The sequence below is a fragment of the Salvia miltiorrhiza genome, chromosome 1, assembly GCF_028751815.1.
Source record: "Salvia miltiorrhiza cultivar Shanhuang (shh) chromosome 1, IMPLAD_Smil_shh, whole genome shotgun sequence".
NCBI classification, from domain to species: Eukaryota; Viridiplantae; Streptophyta; class Magnoliopsida; order Lamiales; family Lamiaceae; genus Salvia; species Salvia miltiorrhiza.
In genome coordinates, this window is record NC_080387.1 from 52,120,385 (window position 1) to 52,140,463 (window position 20,079).

Sequence of the window (20,079 nt, forward strand, 5' to 3'; positions counted from 1 at the left end):
TAAACTCTTGGCGATACATGTCTTCATACATGTATCACGTTCCCATTTCCGCTGCGAACACTCAGTTATGATGCAGATTATCCTATTATGTTGGATTGTCAAATCAAGTTATTGTATAAACACTTAAATCGGATACTCTTGACCGATTACTCGCTCTTATCTCACTACTACAAAAGTTTACATACATAACAGTGCATAGATAACGGTTTTTTTCAAAAACCGTTATGTATGAGCGCACTTTTAGGAATAGATAACGGTTTTGGAAAAATCCGTTATCTATGTAGTGTTGTCTATATCCATAGATAACGGTTTTTGAAAAACCGTTATGTTTTTGCGTTATCTATTAGTTGCATACATAACGGTATTACAAAACCGTTAAGCCACCGTTATCTATGACCATCTTTTATAACGGTTTATTCATAACGTTAAAGAACCGTTATGTATAAGAGTCATTTACAACGGTTTTGAAACCGTTATGTTTGAGCGTATCTAAAAACTGTTGTGTATAATTTTTTTTATTAATTTTTTTAAAATTATATTATATTATATTATATTATATTATATTAAAAAATAACATATAAATTGTTTATCCTAAAATCTGAATTTATTCCTAGATATAGACTTTGAAAAATAAAAAAATCATAACATTTTTTTGTTTTATCATTAAGTAACACTTATATAAAATCTAAATTAAAAATCTAAATACCAAAAATTGAATATTAAAAGTGAAAAAAAAAGAAAAAGAAAAAAGGAATAGATTTTGCCTTAGGTTATTTCAGCTAAACATTTTCGCGCCTAACACCACCGATCCCGCTCTGAATTTTTCGTTCCTTTGCAATTTTCGTTCCTCTGCAAGTTTGGTTCCTCAAAATTTTCGTTCGTCTGCAAAAGGAGGACCGCCGTTCGCCCTTCCTCTGCCTGTTGCGCCGCCACCCCTGCTCGCCGAGGCGCCGCCCTTCATCTGCTCTCAACATCTGGTCGCCGTCGCCCGCCCTTTCGCTTTTCGTTGCGCCGCCGCCCATTCTCTTTTCGCCACGGCGAGCCCCTGCTTTGCTTTCTGCAGCGCCAGCGATTCCAGGTTCGATTGAACTAGGGCTTTTTAATTGTGAAATTAATAAGTCTCGATTGAACTAGGGCTTTATTTGTATGTTTACATTCTTTATTTTTGCTCCAAAGATGATTTGTTTTATGATATCCTCTAGTATCCTTTTCTATTGATGACAAAGTGTATATTCCAATTTTAGAATTTGATTGTGACCTTTACCATGCTTGATGATATTTGGTTATCATGTTCTGTTTGGTGGGTTTTGATGTTTTCTACGGTTTTATTTGTTCAAAGCTGCAATCTTGTTGATGGGATTTGGGGTTAATTTAATTAATAGTTGCTATGCCATTTGCATGTGGAAGATATTACAAGTGGTTTGAAGAATTAGTCCGGTCTAATGCAGATTGACCACTTCTGGTTTTCTTAGAAATTCAAGGGTTTGAGCTCGAATTTTATGAGTTTGATATGTGAAGCTGCAACTGCTTAAGGCGATAAGTTGATTATAAATATGGCGACTATAACGGGGAGCTTGATAGGTTCTTGTTTTACTCCCGCGTTTACATGGATTGGAAATTTGGGATATTCTAAGGCCCTTGATAATTTCTATCATTGAGCTAATTTTAATCGATTGATATTCCAAGAGATCGTTTGGAATAAGGACGTTGAAGTCGCTCAGGTGTTCTTCTGATATTTGCTAATTTATCTTGGTCCTTTTGAGTTTATCTTGTAATAAGGGCTTCTTTTTGTGGATACTGATTTTTACAAATGTGTTGTTGGATTCAAATGGTAGATGAAAGAGAAGAAGCCATACTTGGTGCTCAAGAAACTGCTGGATAAAGCGCCACCAGCTAGAGATTTTATTGGAGCTCTGAAAGAGGCGAACTCACGGACTGGGTTTCCCGACTTAATTGCTGAAGTGAAGAAGGCGTCTCCGAGCAGAGGAGTTCTGAGAGAGAATTTTGATCCTGTAAGTCTACATTTTTATTCTTCATCATCCATTGTGGGTATTGTAAACCTGAAGAAATTAATACAACATGTCCAAAAAGAGTCTTGTAAAGTGCTCTAAATTATTGGTCTCATCAGTATCACTTGTTGTGGTTGATAAGATATGGCATCTATACCCTGTTTAAAGGCTTTGTTTGCTTCTACTTGATTTATTTCCCATATGAAAGAAGAATCCAAGTGACATTAACTGAACTTGCATTGACTCTTTCTCTATTTAAGGAATATAGCAAAATGGTGAGCATGTGAATCTTGTGGCAATCTTTTTACAGGTTGAGATCGCTAAAGCTTATGAAAAAGGTGGAGCTGCTTGCCTTAGTGTTTTAACCGACGAGAAGTATTTCCAAGTATGAGTTTATATGTTTTGCTTTTTCTTAACTCTGATACACCTTACATGGTTGGCTAATAGGAGGGTTTTTTTTTGTTGTTTTTCCTTTCCTGACAAATAAGGGAAGCTTTGAGAATTTAGAGCTCATTAGGAATTCTGGAGTACAGGTATGGATTCTTCTATGGGTATCTCCATATGTGTAGTTTAATGCTTCTTTTCACAATATGTTAACTGACTTCTGCAAACTTGAACTCAGTGCCCTCTCTTGTGTAAAGAATTTGTGATAGATGCATGGCAAATCTACTATGCTCGGGTAAAAGGAGCAGATGCAATTCTTCTGATTGCCGCGATCTTGCCTGATCTCGATATCAAGTACATGACCAAGATTTGCAAATTGTTTGGGTTGACAGCATTGGTTGAGGTTTGGCCTTTTTCACTTTTGCCATGAACTACTTCATGTACTATGATGCATGAACTCTGATTTTATGATCGTCTATTTGGGGCATTTTATGTACTCAGTAATTTGGTATTTCTACTTCACTTTTTTTTTGTTGTTTTTCCTTTCCTGACAAAATTTCTGCATTTATGAGCCGTGGCTGATGTGTTCGTTTGCACCTCTAATGTATGAGTTTCAACTAAACTGTGCAAACTGCAAAGATACATCTTTATATATCAGTAATTCTCAACTTTATTAGACAGTTTACCCTTTACAGTTTACAAACACACACAGTACATACATAATGAGACAGTTCATTGTTTGCACCTTTAGAAACATTTGAGCTCGACATAGCCAATACGAAAAAGCTTCTTCAAGGTGAGCGTGGACAAAAGATACGTGAGAAAGGAATTATGGTAAGCAGTGTTTAAAGTAGCTTTCAATCCTTCTATTCCCCTTGTTTTATTTTATTTATATCGATACTATTGAATCCTTTCTTCACGAATCTCAGGTTGTTGGAGAGTCTGGACTTTTCACACCTGCAGATATTCCTTCTATTCCCCTTGTAAATAATTTTTTTGGAAACTGAAATCTGTTTCTGAAGATTTTCTTGTACTTAATGATGCAGGAAGGAGACGAAAATTTATGTCTATGATGGATGTTGCACAGAATGAAACTATCAATATTGGACCAGGAAACTTGAAACTGTCAATTTCCACCACATCAGGGCAACTTACTCGCATCTTCAATTCTAAAACAGGAGTAAATCTCTCTCTCTTTTTTTTCTCTCCCGCATTGGTCTTGGTTCTACAGTTAAGCTGATATGAAGCAATGATCTAAATTGCAATGAGATGCTAAGTCTACATATAAGTCAAGAAAAAATTAGGAAAAAGAGGAAAACTGGAAGGCCTATTGACAGATTATGTGATAGTTTCTTAACTTGCTTTGTGTTCTTATCCTGTTTAAAGAAACAAGTATTGAAGCAGGACCTTGCTATCATACTACACTAGCTAATTTCAAATGAAATTATTACAACCAACAAATATACATGAATCTTGCTTTCTTTGTTAGATCTACATGTTTCTTCATCACTTGACTCCTGAAGAATGTTTGCTTTTGCACCCGGTTGTGTTTATACCAGGTCGATATACCTGTGCAACAAAGCTATCTTTGGTATGCTTCAAGTCCAGGAGATGCCACCACTCTAGAGTATATATTTTGATGCAACTGTCACAGAATGTATCGGCCATTAATTGATGATGTATACTTGATATTTGGTTCATTTGTATAATAATGTATGAATTTTTTGGATGATATATAATATTGTCATCGTTGATTTTATCATTTTGTCGTTTTATAAAAATTGCAAAATTTAAAAATATACTACAATTATATAAAGTGCAAAAAACTGTTATAAAAGGTGCAAAAAATCGTTATGTATTCTAATTAAAGATAACGGTTAAAATCGTTATAAAAAGTGCAAAAATCGTTATAAAAAGTGCAAAAAATCGTTATAAAAAGTGCAAAAAACCGTTATGTATTCTATCAAAGATAACGGTTAAAACCGTTATAAAAAGTGCAAAAAACTGTTAACTATGATAAAAAAATAAAATAAAATAATACATAACGGAAAAAATTAATACATAACGGTGAAAAACCGTTATGTATTCTATCAAAGATAACGGTTAAAACCGTTATAAAAAGTGCAAAAAACTGTTAACTATGATAAAAAAAAATAAAAAAAAAGTAATACATAACGGAAAAATCTTAATACATAACGGTAAAAAACCGTTATGTATAATCTTTATAGATAACGGATGCGTATTGTTATGTATGACGCATCGTACCGTTATCTATGCTACTATACATAACGGTTTTGAAACCGTTGTGTATGACGTATAGAATAGATAACACCACTATACACAACGGTTTTTTTGCTCATAGATAACGGATAAAATCCGTTATCTATGAGCGTTTTTCTAGTAGTGTCTATATATGTGTGACTTATTCTCATATTACATCTTAATCTTAATTTAATTCCTTTATAATTATTTATCACCCCTTTCTGTCCCCTCTCCTAATTTCCCTTCCCTAGTCACGGTTTCCCGGCTTACCTATCCTTAGTTAAGTTCGGCCGTGACAGAAAGTTAGCCGATTAAGGACTTGAAAAGGTGCTACAAGTATTGGCGGCCGGAATGCAAGTCTCGACTTTTGGATGACATATGCACAAGACATGTACCTTCTCTAAAGGGCGTTTGTTGCGATGTGATACTTAATAAAAAGATGAGTGAAGATTTCTACTATACAATTGTTGAAAACTTCATGAGAACTCATAACCCTTGCCAACAAGACTCAACTAGTATGATTTACGCCACGGCTTCTGCGATTTGGCAAAGTTGTTTCCAAGGAATATATTGAGATTTTCCATATCCTATGATTCCACTTTTAAATTTTATTATTTTTCATTAATAAAAAATTGTTGTACTACTAAGAATGAATTTTCTTTGGTGATATGTAGCGCAATGCATTTAATTAATATTGAAAGCCATATTGCTTCACCAAATACCACACCATTAATTCGTCAGCTTGTGGGTAAGGGATATCTTAATTAGAGATTTTTCATTTTAAAGAAAGAAAAGTTCAAAGTTGACAACAGGTCTAACGCTAAAGTACCTACAAAAAAAACAAATAGTAAAAGCTCCAATGGTGACATAAACAATACAAAAATTGACAACAATACATTAATGTTTCTTACATTCAATAGGTCATGACAGAAGAGGGAAACAGAAAATGATTAGCTAAAAAAACTCTGCAATAAAAAGAAAAAGAATCGAGCGCAGTCAGGTCCTCATGGATACTATTCATGAGTAAATATAGCATTAAACTTACGGACAATAGTAGAATATGATATTTTATTATTACAACCATTTTTTACAAATGAAAATAATAAAATGTAAAGGTGGAATCATAGTAGATGGAAGATCTCAATATATTCCTTGGAAACAACTTTGCCAAAGCGAAGCAGCCGTGGCGTAAATCATACTAGTTGAGTCTTGTTGGCAACGGTTATGAGTTCTCAAGTCTTCAACAATAGTATAGTAGCAATCTTCACTAATCTTTTTATTAAGTATCACATCGCAACAAACGCCCTTTAAAGAAGGCACAGGTCTTGTGCATATGTCATCCAAAAGTCGAGACTTGCATTCCGGCCGCCAATTTTTGTAGCATCTTTTCAGGTCTTTAATCGGCCAACTTTCAAACGCCTCAATTTCCTTTGATACAATTAGTATTACCACCAAAGCTATAATCCACATCACCGTATTTGATTTTGGTGTAGTCATGCTGATATGATTTTTCTTTTTTCTTTTCAATCCTTGTCTTTTTGATGAAATATTACGTCGTTTTGCTTCTATAAATACAACCCAGCTTATTAAGACTTTATTAAATTATAGGAGTCGAAACCTACATTAATCTAGAAATTCACACTATGCTCATTAAAAGTTAATAATAGGTTGACTTATAACATATGATATTAATTGATCTAGAAATTAATGATATATAGGTTGATTAATTGCTTTAGAGAAAAGATTAATGAAGAAGCCATGCATTAATCGAAAACATGTTCCTTTTTTCAATCCATTAATTGACTCGATATACTACGTTACGTATATGATACTTTTTCATTAAAAAAATCGAAATGCACTAGACCAGCGCACTGATGTACATGCAGTAGAATTTATGTATTTTTATTAGGTGATATATTTTTTAGGTGCGTTGGTGAATTAAAAGCATAAAAACGAAAAATACAATCTTATACCTAGATGTTTGACTTTTTAATTTATGCAATAAATACTTTAATTTACAATCACATACATTTAAAATTTACAAACAGAAATGGCAAGGGAAAAATTAATATGAATCCAAAACAGTACACAATAGTATAATAAATAAATATATATTTAAATATATAATAAAATGCAAAGATTAAATATAGTTTTTTATTAAATAGGCTAATATGGTATCGTGTTGGCTTAACAAAATTCAAAGATAATTTTTTATAAGCTAACCTATTTATTAACTTTTAATGAACAGTGTATGAATTTATAATGATGATGATGATAAATACTTATGTAGGTTTCGACTCATATCATTTAATAAATTCATAACAAGTTGAGTTGTATTTATTAGATGCAAAACGAAGTAATATTTTACCAACACTACAAGAAAATGCGGTCTTAAAGACTGAATAAATAGTCGCAAATTACAAAAAAATGGTCGTTAGCGACTGTTCAATGGCGTCTCCATTTGCATCGTCGTCTACAACATTAATAAAGACCGAAAAAATGATTGTCAAATTAATGATCATTTTTTTTATATTTACGACCGTTATTTCTATCATTGAACTTAGGAATTGGTCGAATTTTTACGACAAGAGGCTACTATTACCGACTATTTTTTCAGTCGTTAACTAACTAACCAACGTGCATTTCTACAATACATTGTTCTTGAATTAAACAAAATAAATTCATGGAGTTGCATTCGTTATCATAAAGTAATTAATTAGGAATAATTTATTTGGTCGTTGTAATTTTACGAGTATTATTATTACTCCCTTCGTCCCATAAGAGTGTGCACTTTTTGCCATTTTAGGACGTCACACAAAAGTGTGCACTTTAATTCTTTTTTTGGATATTTTCTTTCACTACTAAAAGTGGGCCCCTTATTCACTAATAACACACTTGCCTAAATTTTGATTTCAATCGTGAAAATATTAATATAACTATTCGGTTCGGGTCGGGTCAATACGGACCCGACCTGGCCGCATGCTATTCGGGTGTCTGCACATAATAATTTACGTAAAATAAATTTGGCCACATATAGTATTAAATAATACTAGCTAAATTAACTATAAAATCAAATCATTGTTAGGATCTCCAAAGAAAGGAATAATTAGATGAATTAATCAATTTAAAACATATGCTCTAAGTCTTACTACATAACACAAGAGGCTCGTATTTATATGTGGACAGGGGCGGATCTACAGTATGGCTGCACTGGGCTCCAGCCCAGTGCAAGCCCAATATTTTCTCTTATATATATTCTCCCTATCTACATAACCCAGCCCAAATTCTAGCCCACAGCCCAGCCCAACCTAAAAAACAAGATTTCTACATAATCTCAACATATAAATAAAACTGACAGTTAGCAAACTATTAAGAAAATAGGCATTGCACGAATTCCTAAGCAAAATCAGCAATAGTAAAGCGGTAGTTCTCGTCCCCTAAAAAAAATCATAGTTCTTGTCTCTGACTCCAAAGTCTTGATCAATTTGAATTTAATAATTTTCCATCATCTCAACAAGCAAATCACGGTATGTAGTTTAAAATCCCAACTTAGAATTAATATCAAAATTAATCTCATTTTTGTTGAATTTAATTTGATAATATTGAAGATTGAAATGGAGTAGAATAATTTTTAATTATTTATTTAAAACACTTCTATTTAAATTGTAACTAGTACGTTCACCCATGCGATGTGAATTATAAATAAGAAATACAAGAAAAAATATAGTATCAAACTATTCATAGTAATTGCTTAATATTATATATTGATTTGCTACATTTATGTTATTTTTATCCTATTTTTCTTTTTTAATAATTTTTAATGTTGAATTTGAGTCAATTTTCAAGTTAAAAGTAAAATTACGAATTATTAATAATGAAAATTAGTTCATTTGTTTAGAAAATGAAACATTTTTTTTAAAAAAAATGCATAAAAAGTACTCCCTCCGTCCCTGAAATGGCTTCCTCTTTGGGGACGGCACGAATTTTAATAAAAAGTTGTAAAGTGTATTGATAATGGAGAAAAAGTGATATAATTATTATTGGAAGTTGTGAAAAGTGTTATAATTAGTATTGAGAGTGGTGAAAAGTGAAAAGTAAGAATAAATAAAGTATTATTAGTGGTGGGGTAGGTTTCCAAAAATGGAAAGAAAGAAAGAGGAAGTTATTTGGGGGATGTCCCAAAATGGAAAAAGAGGAAGTTATTTTAGGGACGGAGGAAGTATGTCTTTATGTGCTTTCAATCCACTATTAAAAAAATGTATGAAAAGGAAGTGTACGAAATACTCAAAAAAGAAAATTCTTCGAGGGCACCCGTCCCCGAACCGTGTGTAAATATTTTCAAATGCTGTAATTCAACAAAGTCAGCCCCCCCTAACGTTAAATCCTGGATCCGCCCCTGTATGTGGAGAGAAAAGAAATAAAAATAGGAAATTACATATATAGTCGCGCATCAAATTTTTGTTGCATCTATAAAATTATTTTGTGTAGATGATCGTACGGTGCAAATCATTGACATACTTTAATAAAACACTACAATTGTATTATTACATTATGTGAATTGTCCACGACCTGCAAACATCCACACATATATTAAAGCCATTCTGAAATTATCCAATACAAAAATTAATTGAAGCTTGTGATAACTTCGATGATTCTTTCATTGCATTGGATAGGAGAATACATTTCCTTATTACTTTGAAAAGGGAATCACTAAAACGGCAAAACAATAATTTCACGAATTGACTTATAACCACCATTTTTACATGTATAGAAGTCTTGTACTTTTGGATCTTTAGTTAAACCAACACGCTTTCATATTAATTACTACCATCAATTTTAACATAAACAAATTTTCACCTAAAAAAATGAAAACAATTTTTTTATTAACTAAAAAAACTATTAATTCAAATTTAAGCTTGCAGTACTGGACTTTAAAATAAGCTACGAGTCAAATTAATTAGGATTCTCACTTTCAGTCCAAGTTCGATCCGTAGCTCATTGTAATCACGAAAATAAAATTGGTATCACGAGTGCTTATGAATATGGTGTCGGTGTGGTGACTTTTAAAGGGAGAAGATAGCGAACATGTGTTTTACGATTTTTTTTTTTCAGGATAAATAAGGATTGTAAAATACTAATTTCCATATAACGTAAATTACCATATCATATCTTAACCATATCAACATATTATTGGAAGATACATTTATGGAAGATACGTACGCTAGGAATTCATAAGTAATTATTTCTTATGTATTACGTTTTTTACCTAATGAACATTATCTGATTATATTGAACGAGTATCACAAAGTAACGAACAATTCAGTTATCAGTTAAATTTTTTAATACGTTCGTTAGGATTATATAATGAATATTATCTGATTTTTATTGAACATGCACCACAAAGTAACGAACAACTCCCTTTATTCGTTATATTTTTTAATATGTTCGTTAAAATTATATAACGATCATTATCTGATTTTTATTGAGCATGTATATATCACAAAGTAATGAGCGATTCCTTTGTTCGTTATATTTTTTATTATGTTCATTAGAATTATTAGCAAAATATTCAATGAACTAAAGCTGTAACTTTTCTGAAAACCTACCTATTCAAATCACCGCGCGCCACTGATAAAAAAAATTAGTTATAGTATATAGGATCACATAAAAATAAATTAAATATCTAATTAAAGGAACCCAAACTAAAATCTGATCTAACTAAAGGAACCCAAACAAAAATCTAATCTAACTAAAGGAACCCAACAAAAATCTGTTCTAATAAGGTTCGAGTCTTAATTTAAATCTAATTCCAAACCAAAATATTAGGGTTGATGTAGACATAAGCTTTAGTAGAACCACTGATATATATATATATATATATATATATATATATAGAGGAGGGCTATAATAAAAACAACTTTTTTTGTATAAAATAGGAACGCATCTCATCCATAGGATCTTGAAGATCTTGTGGCCTGAAATCATCCTTTTATTAATGCTGGAATTATACGCCTAATACAATTAAGGTTAACAAAGTAATTTTAGTGTTCATAATCGGTTAGGAAGATCTATTTAATTAATAAATTAATTCTTTCCATATCCAAGCATATCTATAATATTTCACAATTAAAAATAATCACAATATTTCATATCGAAACATTACAGAGAGATGGCAAACCAGTAATCACAATTTCCACACTATTCGAAAGTCAATATGAGTCATTCAAGTGAGCTATGTGATTCATTGTTTTATAACTATTGATTGAAAATTTGTCTATTTAAAACTATTGATTGGAAATTTGTCGAGATTGTATCTGAATTCTCTATTTAAAACTCTTCATGGTTGCATCTGAAATCTCTATTTAAAACTATTGATGGGAATTTTTTCGTGATTCTCAATGTTTAAAATAAAAACATGATGAATTTTTCTTGCAATTTCATTTTGGATTAATTATCTCCTTGCAATGATATACTAGATTTAGAGTTATCACAAAAACAGACTACACCTACCGCTACTTCACTATCTGGGTATTGCACTTGAAATGGAGATGGAGCCACGACAAGAACCTTTAGCATATCAAAATGTTTTATTATTTTCTAATTCAAACAGCACAAGTTCTCAATTCACACACCATGCTTGTTTTCCCCAGTCTGAAATTTCACATGAATTCAGCACCAAACATTTACTAATAATTCATACATAATAACCATGTGTGAATTGAGAAATGGTCCTGTATGAATTACTCATCAATTCACATGAATTCGGCACCACACATTTTACGATTCACCCAAACACAAACTAATTCATACTTAAAAACTAATTTACCGCCCTATCCACTCCTCATATAGCGGTGTATTGTCGCCGCTATTGAATGGCACAATTTGCCTATAACCTCTAGGAAATTCCAAAACCCGATAAACATCCTCTTATGTAACAGGTATTGTCTTCCTAGACGAAAGAACAATCTCCGACCTCCTAGCATTACAACTATCCATGACCCAGTAGTTTCAGCTTCCCAGGAAGGTCCTGAATTGGAAGATCCAGCAGATGGTCGAACCCCAGCGTTGCAACGACTTGCTGCTGAACGTCATTCATCTGATTCACGGCCCTCATCAACACACACGGTGTGCTCCTCGTGAACATTGAAGGATAATCCTCTGCACGCTTGAAGGATAATCCTTTGCACGCTTCACATTACTTTAACAGATTTAATCTTCTTACATTTTCTCAAGAATCATGTGCGAAGTTAAGTCTATATCAAATAATATGTACCTGATGCATGTATTTATATTTTGTAAAATTTAATTTTCTGAATGAATTTCCTCTACTTGTAATGTTTGTTGTTAATATTAAGTTTCAAACATATTTGTTCTACATGCTAATTAAGATCATTGTTTATTTGATGCAATATCTTACGAACTATGGTGAAGTATTGGATGAATGCATTTTTATAATGTGTAAGTGATCGCATGTAATTTCAAATTCATATATATTTATTGTTAATTCATACCACTTGTCTTATTAATTCATTATGGGTAATGTATGATAAGAGTATCAATAATGATGGAATTTCAAATTCATATATATTTGCTGGAAAAATACCTCTGATGATTTGATAACATTTTTCATTAATTCATACATAACAAATTGGTAATTCACGATACGAATTTTATGAACCACGCTATAATACAGCATGAATTCGTCATATTTTAACATGGATACAGAATATCTCTAATCCTTTGATAAAGTTTGTCATCAATTCATACATAACAAATTAGTAATTCACGATAAAAATAAATATTAATAGCTACGAATATCCCATGATTTTACCTATAGTATAACACGGTCTCAGAATACCTCCGATGATTTGATAACATTTTTCATTAATTCATACATAACAAATTGGTAATTCACGATATGAATTGCATGAACTACGCTATAATACAACATGAATTCATTATATTTTCACATGAATTCAGAATACCTATAATCCTTTGATAAAGTTTATCATCAATTCATACATAAGAAATTAGTAATTCACGATAAAGTTTATCCAGAAAACTCTCCTCACCAACACCATCACTTGCTTCAGGAGCTTTCCCTGCATCAATAGCTAACCTCCTTAAATTGTTCAGCCTCTGGTCCAAATATAACAATTGGTTCCAGAATAACTCCATCACCGCTCTTTCCCAAGACTTGAAGACTCTTCGTACTACAGTTAGCAGCTCAATAAGAGAAAGATTCTTGAATATTAGCCCAAGTGCATATGGTATCAGTTCATCCCATTTCGAAAAATCGCACACCTCATCCATTTATCTCAAGCCCTTTTCCCCTGACCACTCGTTAAATGAACTGCATACAAGTAAGATGATGCAATATAATCCAGATGCATTTAATTTCATCGAATTATTACAAAACTCAAACAATCTTTATCAACAAACGGTGAAAAGTTCATGGTTAACCCCTTTTATTTTAAATCGCATACAAAACACAAAATTATTTCATACCACAAACAAAATTTAAAAATACGCGTTCATTTTCGACTCACCCGGCGGATTAGATTTCGTCCCAGCCATACCCAAAGTTCCTGAGTTTTAAAATCCCAGTCGCTCTGAATTGCAGGTCGAATATCGACGGCGAAGTTACGAAATCAGACGGTCTACAATTCCTACACACAACCGATTTCGAATGGAAGTATCGAATCGCTGTAGATGGCGGCCATAAATCTCACTGTTACGAGGTTGACCGGGGAAGACGAGAATAGTAGGCACAACTAGGGCTCAGTTCAAAATGGCAATGAGAGAGAGAGAGAGAGAGAGAGAGAGAGACCGATGCAAAATGAAAAATCAAGTTAATTGCTAAACTATGTAATCAGATATGAAAGATCTTATTTTCCATGTTTAATTGACATCAATTTCGGAACCGATTGATAGGAGACGGAAGTTACAATTTAAATGCCCATTTTGTCCTTTACTAATTAAAATGGTACGAATTGAAGGCACAATGTTTATGAATCTCGGATGTACAATAAAAACAGATCTGAGCCATTAATTCATCAAGATCAATGGTCTTAAATCATTCCTATTTTATACACTAAGGGGTGTTTTCACCCTAGCCCTCCCCTATATATATATATATATATATATATATATATAGGGGGAGGCTAAAATAAAAATCAAGATTAGGCTATAAAATAAGAACCATTATTGTAGGCCCTTGGATTTTCTTTAATTAACGGACAAATCTTCATCATTATTTCCTTATGTAATTAACGCCATATTTATTATTAGGGTAGAAAAGTAATTTCTGAATTTTAATAACTATCTTTTCCTTAAATAAGGGAATTACGTTTCAGCCAAATCTGAATTAATTACATACATATATTCATAACATTCTTTTAATGTAATCAATGATTCCAAATTTTAAGGGATTGCATGATTAATTTTAGGATATGTTTCATTTTTAATTTCTACAAAATTAACGTTAGAAACTTAATATCAATTTTATAATGATAATTCAAGATATCAATTTGATAATATCAACTTAACTTTAAAATAATTCATACATAAACAAAAAATAATTCATACGTAAATAAAAAATAATTCGTACGAAAATAAAAAACAATTCATACAATCAGAGTTGAGTCTAAAATAATTCGTATGAAAACCAAAATAATTCGTACGTAAATCAAAAATAATTCGTATGAAAATCAAAATTAATTCGTACAATCAGAATATGTTTTAATAATTCATGCAATCAAGTTAGTAATTCATACTGCCATATTGATAATTCACGACATATATCAATAGATTTATACATATTGATAATTCACAACATATTTAAATATAACTATGATGCCTACGAATATCCAACCAACCAATTGTAATCATAACAAGAATTAAGTTTCCTTATTGACTGTGCGCAATTTTCGGAGAAGAGTAGTTGGAGAGATATCGTCAGAAATAAAATCACAAATATGTCCTTCTGTCACACCCCAATTCTTGAATGAATAAATATAATCGAGGTGCAACTAATTCATAGAAATAAACAAGGAACAACCTTGTAAAAACCCGAAATAGGATAGAAAGTCGGGCTATGCCCCTTTGGATCACAAGTTTTGTTTCATGCTTCTGACAACCGACATTCATTGGCATAAATTTAGTAGTGAAGAGTCTAAGCTCGGTCAGGTATATCATTTGAAATTTAACATGAAGAACTTAAGTTGGGAAAACAAAAGACTGATATGAGTAATTGCTACAGCGGAAGTCTAACATAGGAATTTATCGCTAGCCTCAGCTCCGTCCCGTCAGCACCAGCCAGCCAACCTGAAAACATTTGAAAGTATTTTTGGGCTAAGTACTAATGTACTTAGTGGGCATGCATTTTCTGAAACATTTTATATTTTAATAAAGACAGTTTATCCAATCATACTTGACATGACTTAGAAGGTTTTAAATTGAAAGAAGTACTTCTAAGCATGTTAAAATATTTTCTTTCATTTGTGCGCACATGTCACACTCCCTTTCTGTTACTCGCTGTGATCCCGGACCTTTTAGCCACCGACGGATCTCTGTCTCCCGCTTACTTGAACTGAGGGCGTAACCCAGACAAGTTGAATTGACCTCGGGACGCTACCCAGGCAGGCCTGATATTTCTCATGCTCCGGAACACATCCAGCCGAGCACCCTTATAACGCCTCTGGTTAGAGCCCGATGGAGATCAACCCACCGAGTCAACTAACAAGTGTACACAATCCTCAAACAACGTATTAGGTCATAAGAGAACCTCAATTGATTAACTGTACGAGCCTTAAACAGAGCAGAGTGCACATAAACATTTTATTGGATAAACAGTTTTCATTACATTAAATAAATAATTTGCATTTCATTGAAAACATTTAGAGCTTAATAACTCAATCATACTTTGTACATTTGGAAAGTAATGCCCACCTGTATAGGCAAAGCCTGTCGTTTAACCTTATCTCTGAATCGGAATAGCAGTGCTAATCCTCCTGATGCTCAAAGCCTACAAGAAATCTATTCTTAATAGGTCTCCTTGAATCTAATCTTAAGTCATGGTGTAGTGCTTAATATTCTATGATTCACTTAGCCGGGTTTTCAAAATTTAATGAATAAATAATTGAAAACATTTTCTCTTGAGTTAAGAACACCAACAATATTCTTACTCATCTTTTAATAATTGGAATTATAAATAAAACCAATTAAATCTTAAATACTTTTATTGCAAAAATATAATGCAAATTCATGTCATGCAAATTCATGTCATGCTTGGCATATAATAAGAAATTACTTAAAATATGCTTATAATAATAATTTAATATTATTATAAAAATTTACTCTTTGAAAATAATTAATTAAACTTAATAAGTCTAATTAATTATAATAGTGTAGCTCCTTTAAATAAAATCTGCACAAATCCAATTAAATAAATACTTGGGCAGCCCATGATTTAAAATAATCAAAGGCCCAACTTAATAAAAGAAAATCGGCCCAAAATTAAGAAATAATCCAGCCCATTTAATAAAAAAATCTCGGCCCAAGTACTCATAAAAATCGGCCCATAACTAATTAAATAAACTGAGCCCAATTCGCAAGCCCACCCTCAATTAAAATCGGCCCAAGTCAAAATTTAAGACAAAGGCCCAACTCTCGGCCCAACACTTCAAATTAAATCGGCCCAACCCCTAACCCAAACCTAAAGCCCAACACTCCCTTCCCCCTTCTTTTCCCCATCATCCGCGCCCCCATTCCCTCTCACTCTCTTCACGCCAAACCCCTTCTCTCATATCACGCTGCTCGCATCTCTCCCTCTCTCAGAATTCCTCCGGCCGCGTGCCACCACTCCCGGCGACGAGCGCCGCTCCGACTCTCCTCTCCCTCAACTGCTCTCCCTTCTCTCAACTGCAGCAGCAGCGCACGCAGCCTTCCTCCGGCGAAGAGCCGGCGACTGGACCTCTGCCTCTCCCTCTCCCCCATCTTCTTCTCCCTCGTTTTCCCTCCACCTGCACAACCCGATGGCCGCAGCAGCTGGAACCAGCCACCGCCTCTGTCTCCCTCTCGGATTCAGGCTCGCCGAGCCCTTGCTCAACTCTGGCCGACGGCAGCAGCTTCATGCCGCCACCATCGCCGCCCTCTTATCTCCCTTCTCCTCTAGTTCCGGCCGCCGCCTGAAACTCTAGGCTAAGCCTCATGTTCTCTCTCTCTCGACTGCTCAAAAGTCCCGCCGCCGCGGAAGCTCGCCGGGGAGTAGCGACGATAAGCCGCCGTCACCCACTGCTCTCCCCTCTCTCCATCCGTGGCTGGAGGATAACGGCAGAGCCGCAGTGCCCTAGCCCTCTCCTCTCTGACTTCCGCCAACGAGCAGCGGAAGCCGCTCTCTTCCCCGACTCCGGCGAGTAGCAGCGATAAGCTGCCGCTCCACTGTTCTCCGCTCAGACCCTCACAACACACGCCCACACACAGACGCCCCCCCTTGCGCCGTCTCATCCCATGGCAGCGGTGGAGTTGCCGCCGCCTCCCTCGACTCAAAAACAACAGCAAACACAGACACGACAAGCACCAACAAAACTCAAGACTCTTCTTTCTTCTCTTCTTTTAAAAACAAACATGCTTTGATGTAAAAGTACGAATACATGAATGTCATTTGTCCACTCTCTTATGTGCATAATCTGAAAATGCTATATGGAATTTCCTTGCTTGTCTTGAATAATACTCGAAGAAAATTTATGCAAATGAATTAAAGGTATAATCTTTAACAGAATCTCATGGGTTTTTATGTTGCTGAAAATCTGAAATGATTTGGTGCTGTGAAGGGTAAGAACATACTTTGATGGTATTAACAATACAAGGGATTTAAAATAAAACCTTGAGGAGTTGATCGGCTGTTTTGCTGGTTCTGCATGGCTTGGCTGATTACTCGTTCCAGCAAGGATGAGGAGGAGTTTGTTTTAGCTTAGGAGGAGTTTTTACTAAGGATATTTCTTTAAGTTATAGTGCAGTGTTGGGAGACAAGACAGCCTACTTTAACAAAAGTATGGCTAAAAGTTGAGTTGCAAAAGAAGGGAGTAGGTGTAGTGGGTAGTGGGTGTAGTGGGAGGGATTAAAATAAAATAAAAATCTTCCGGGTTGTAATACGAAAACTGTAATAATCGTTCATTGTTTGTTTAAATAAATAGCTCATGAAAATGTTTGAATGCTAAATTAAATAAATATGCAATGCATATAAATTTAATTACTAAATTTACAAATGCTTTTGTAAATCATTTTTGTTGGAATTAAAATAAATTCTTTTTCTAAATCCGGCGTGAATCATCTTAAATCTAAGTTCGAAAATAAATTCTAAATTTAGCTCGGGGAAACGGGGTATTACACCTTCGCTGATAGAAACGTATGAATTATTGGTTAAATAGCTTCAAATTAAATTAATTGGCAAATCAAGATCTTGACCGTCCAACTACTACGGATCTATGGTTTGAATTAGTTCCTATATTATAGTCTAAGAAGAGTTTTCTGAATAGCCCACCCCTATATATATATATATATATATATATATATATATGGTGATTAATGGCTAGAACCACTGCTTAATGGCTATAGAGCTTTAAAAAGGATATTGTGTTGTCCGAAAAATAGCTAGGGCTCAATGTCAGTTATATCCTAGAGAAACAATTTTATATCCAATAATGAAATATTTTTAAACTTTATCCCGATATCACTTTTCAGTGCCAAGAAACACAATTGGGAAACGAAGATAAACACCCTAAACTTCATACCTCGAGTTTTCGAACCTAATTCTCAATGTCGTTTTCTGACGTCGGAAAATGATCTCGGGATAAAATAAAAATTATTTGTATTCAATGATTTTTATTTGAATCTGTATATTAATTGTCATTATCTTTTTATTGCAATAAAATTTACACCAAGCTCAATTATTGGAAGAAAATAGTCGATGAAGTCTGACACTACAAAAAAAACGCGAAAATAGCGGCCAAAATTAGCGACGGCGAAGTCGCCGCCGGCAATTACCGACGGCACGGCGGCGGCAAAAACGGCGACCCGCCTTTTGCCTATTACCGGCGCATTACCGACGGCACAACAACCGCCGCTAATTAGCGGCGGTTGTGCCGTCACTAATTTAAATATATGTTAATTTAAATACAAATTATTTATTACCGATGGCGTTGCCGTCACTATTTACCGGCGGCAAGAGGCCGCCGCTAATCACCACCGCCGGTGACATCCGGCGATAGCACCACCGCCGTTCGGCCAAAATTACCGACGGCATTTTTCCGCCGCTAATTACCGACGGCAAATGCCGTCGGTAATTAATTTTATTTTATTTTATTTTTTTGTATTTTTTTATTTTATTTTTCATTTATCATCTAATAAATTGATCAAAGATAAAAATACAAAAACATTAAAATTAAATATATATTGAAATACAAGTGAAAATTTAGACATTAATTATTACTAATCTAAGATTATTACTAAGAATTCAAGATTTCTAGTAAGAAACTTATAATTATAACTTAAGAATGTTAATTTGATTAGTGATCCACTTGATTAGTGATCCACTCATCAATCATCACTAATCTAATATTATTACTATGCATTCAAGATTATTAGTAATAAACTTATAATTATAACTTAATAATGTTAATTTGATTAGTGATTCATCACTCATCACTAATGTAAGATATTACTTAAGAATTCAAGATTCTTAGTAAGAATCTTATAATTATAACTTAAGAATGTTAATTTGATTAGTGATTCACTCATCAATCATCACTACTCTAATATTATTGCTAAGCATTCAAAATTGTTAGTGAGAAACTTATAATTATAACTTAATAATGTTAATTTGATTAGTGATTTACTCATCACTCATCACTAATCTAAGATTATTACTAAGAATCTAATAAACTTATAATTATAACTTAATAATGTTAATTTCATTAGTGATTTACTCATCACTCATCACTCATCACTAATCTAACATTATTACTAAGAATTCAAGATTCTTAGTAAGAAACTTATAATTATAACTTAAGAATGTTAATTTGATTAGTGATTCACTCATCAATCATCACTAATCTAATATTATTACTAAGAATTGAAGATTCTTAGTAAAAATCTTGTAATTATAACTTAAGAATGTTAATTTGATTAGTGATTCACTCATCAATCATCACTAATCTAATATTCTTACTAAGAATTCAAGATTCTTAGTAAGTAACTTATAATTATAACTTAAGAATGTTAATTTGATTAGTGATTCACTCATCAATCATCACTAATCTAATATTATTACTAAGAATTCAAGATTGTTAGGAAGAATCTTATAATTATAACTTAATAATGTTAATTTGATTAGTAATTCACTCATCAATCATCACTACTCTAA

The 20,079-nt window shown here is 33.3% G+C and overlaps 1 protein-coding gene and 1 long non-coding RNA gene across 2 annotated transcripts; one reads left to right on the top strand and one right to left on the bottom strand.

The window, feature by feature from the left end:
- Positions 1-1,835: 1,835 nt before the first annotated feature.
- Positions 1,836-4,152, top strand: LOC131009761 (indole-3-glycerol phosphate synthase, chloroplastic-like). Its single transcript, XM_057937172.1, has 6 exons — positions 1,836-2,012; positions 2,320-2,394; positions 2,498-2,542; positions 2,632-2,801; positions 3,125-3,227; positions 3,323-4,152. Exons 1-6 carry the CDS (start codon positions 1,836-1,838, stop codon positions 3,398-3,400), a joined length of 648 nt encoding a protein of 215 aa, XP_057793155.1. The 3' UTR covers positions 3,401-4,152.
- Positions 4,153-14,739: 10,587 nt separating this feature from the next.
- LOC130993476 (uncharacterized) lies at positions 14,740-16,157 on the bottom strand. Its single transcript, XR_009091677.1, has 2 exons — positions 15,606-16,157; positions 14,740-14,981 (listed from the first exon to the last, which is right to left on the bottom strand). It is a non-coding gene; the product is annotated as an uncharacterized LOC130993476 (long non-coding RNA).
- Between the last annotated feature and the right edge of the window lie 3,922 nt (positions 16,158-20,079).

Excerpts from the sequence above, each read along its gene's own strand:
- LOC131009761 (XM_057937172.1), top strand. The coding sequence starts at position 1,836 with ATGAAAGAGAAGAAGCCATACTTGGTGCTCAAGAAACTGCTGGATAAA. Across the intron at positions 2,543-2,631 it reads TTAGGAATTCTGGAGTACAG|TGCCCTCTCTTGTGTAAAGA; the intron begins GTATGGATTCTT and ends ACTTGAACTCAG. Across the intron at positions 2,802-3,124 it reads ACAGCATTGGTTGAGGTTTG|TTCATTGTTTGCACCTTTAG; the intron begins GCCTTTTTCACT and ends ATAATGAGACAG.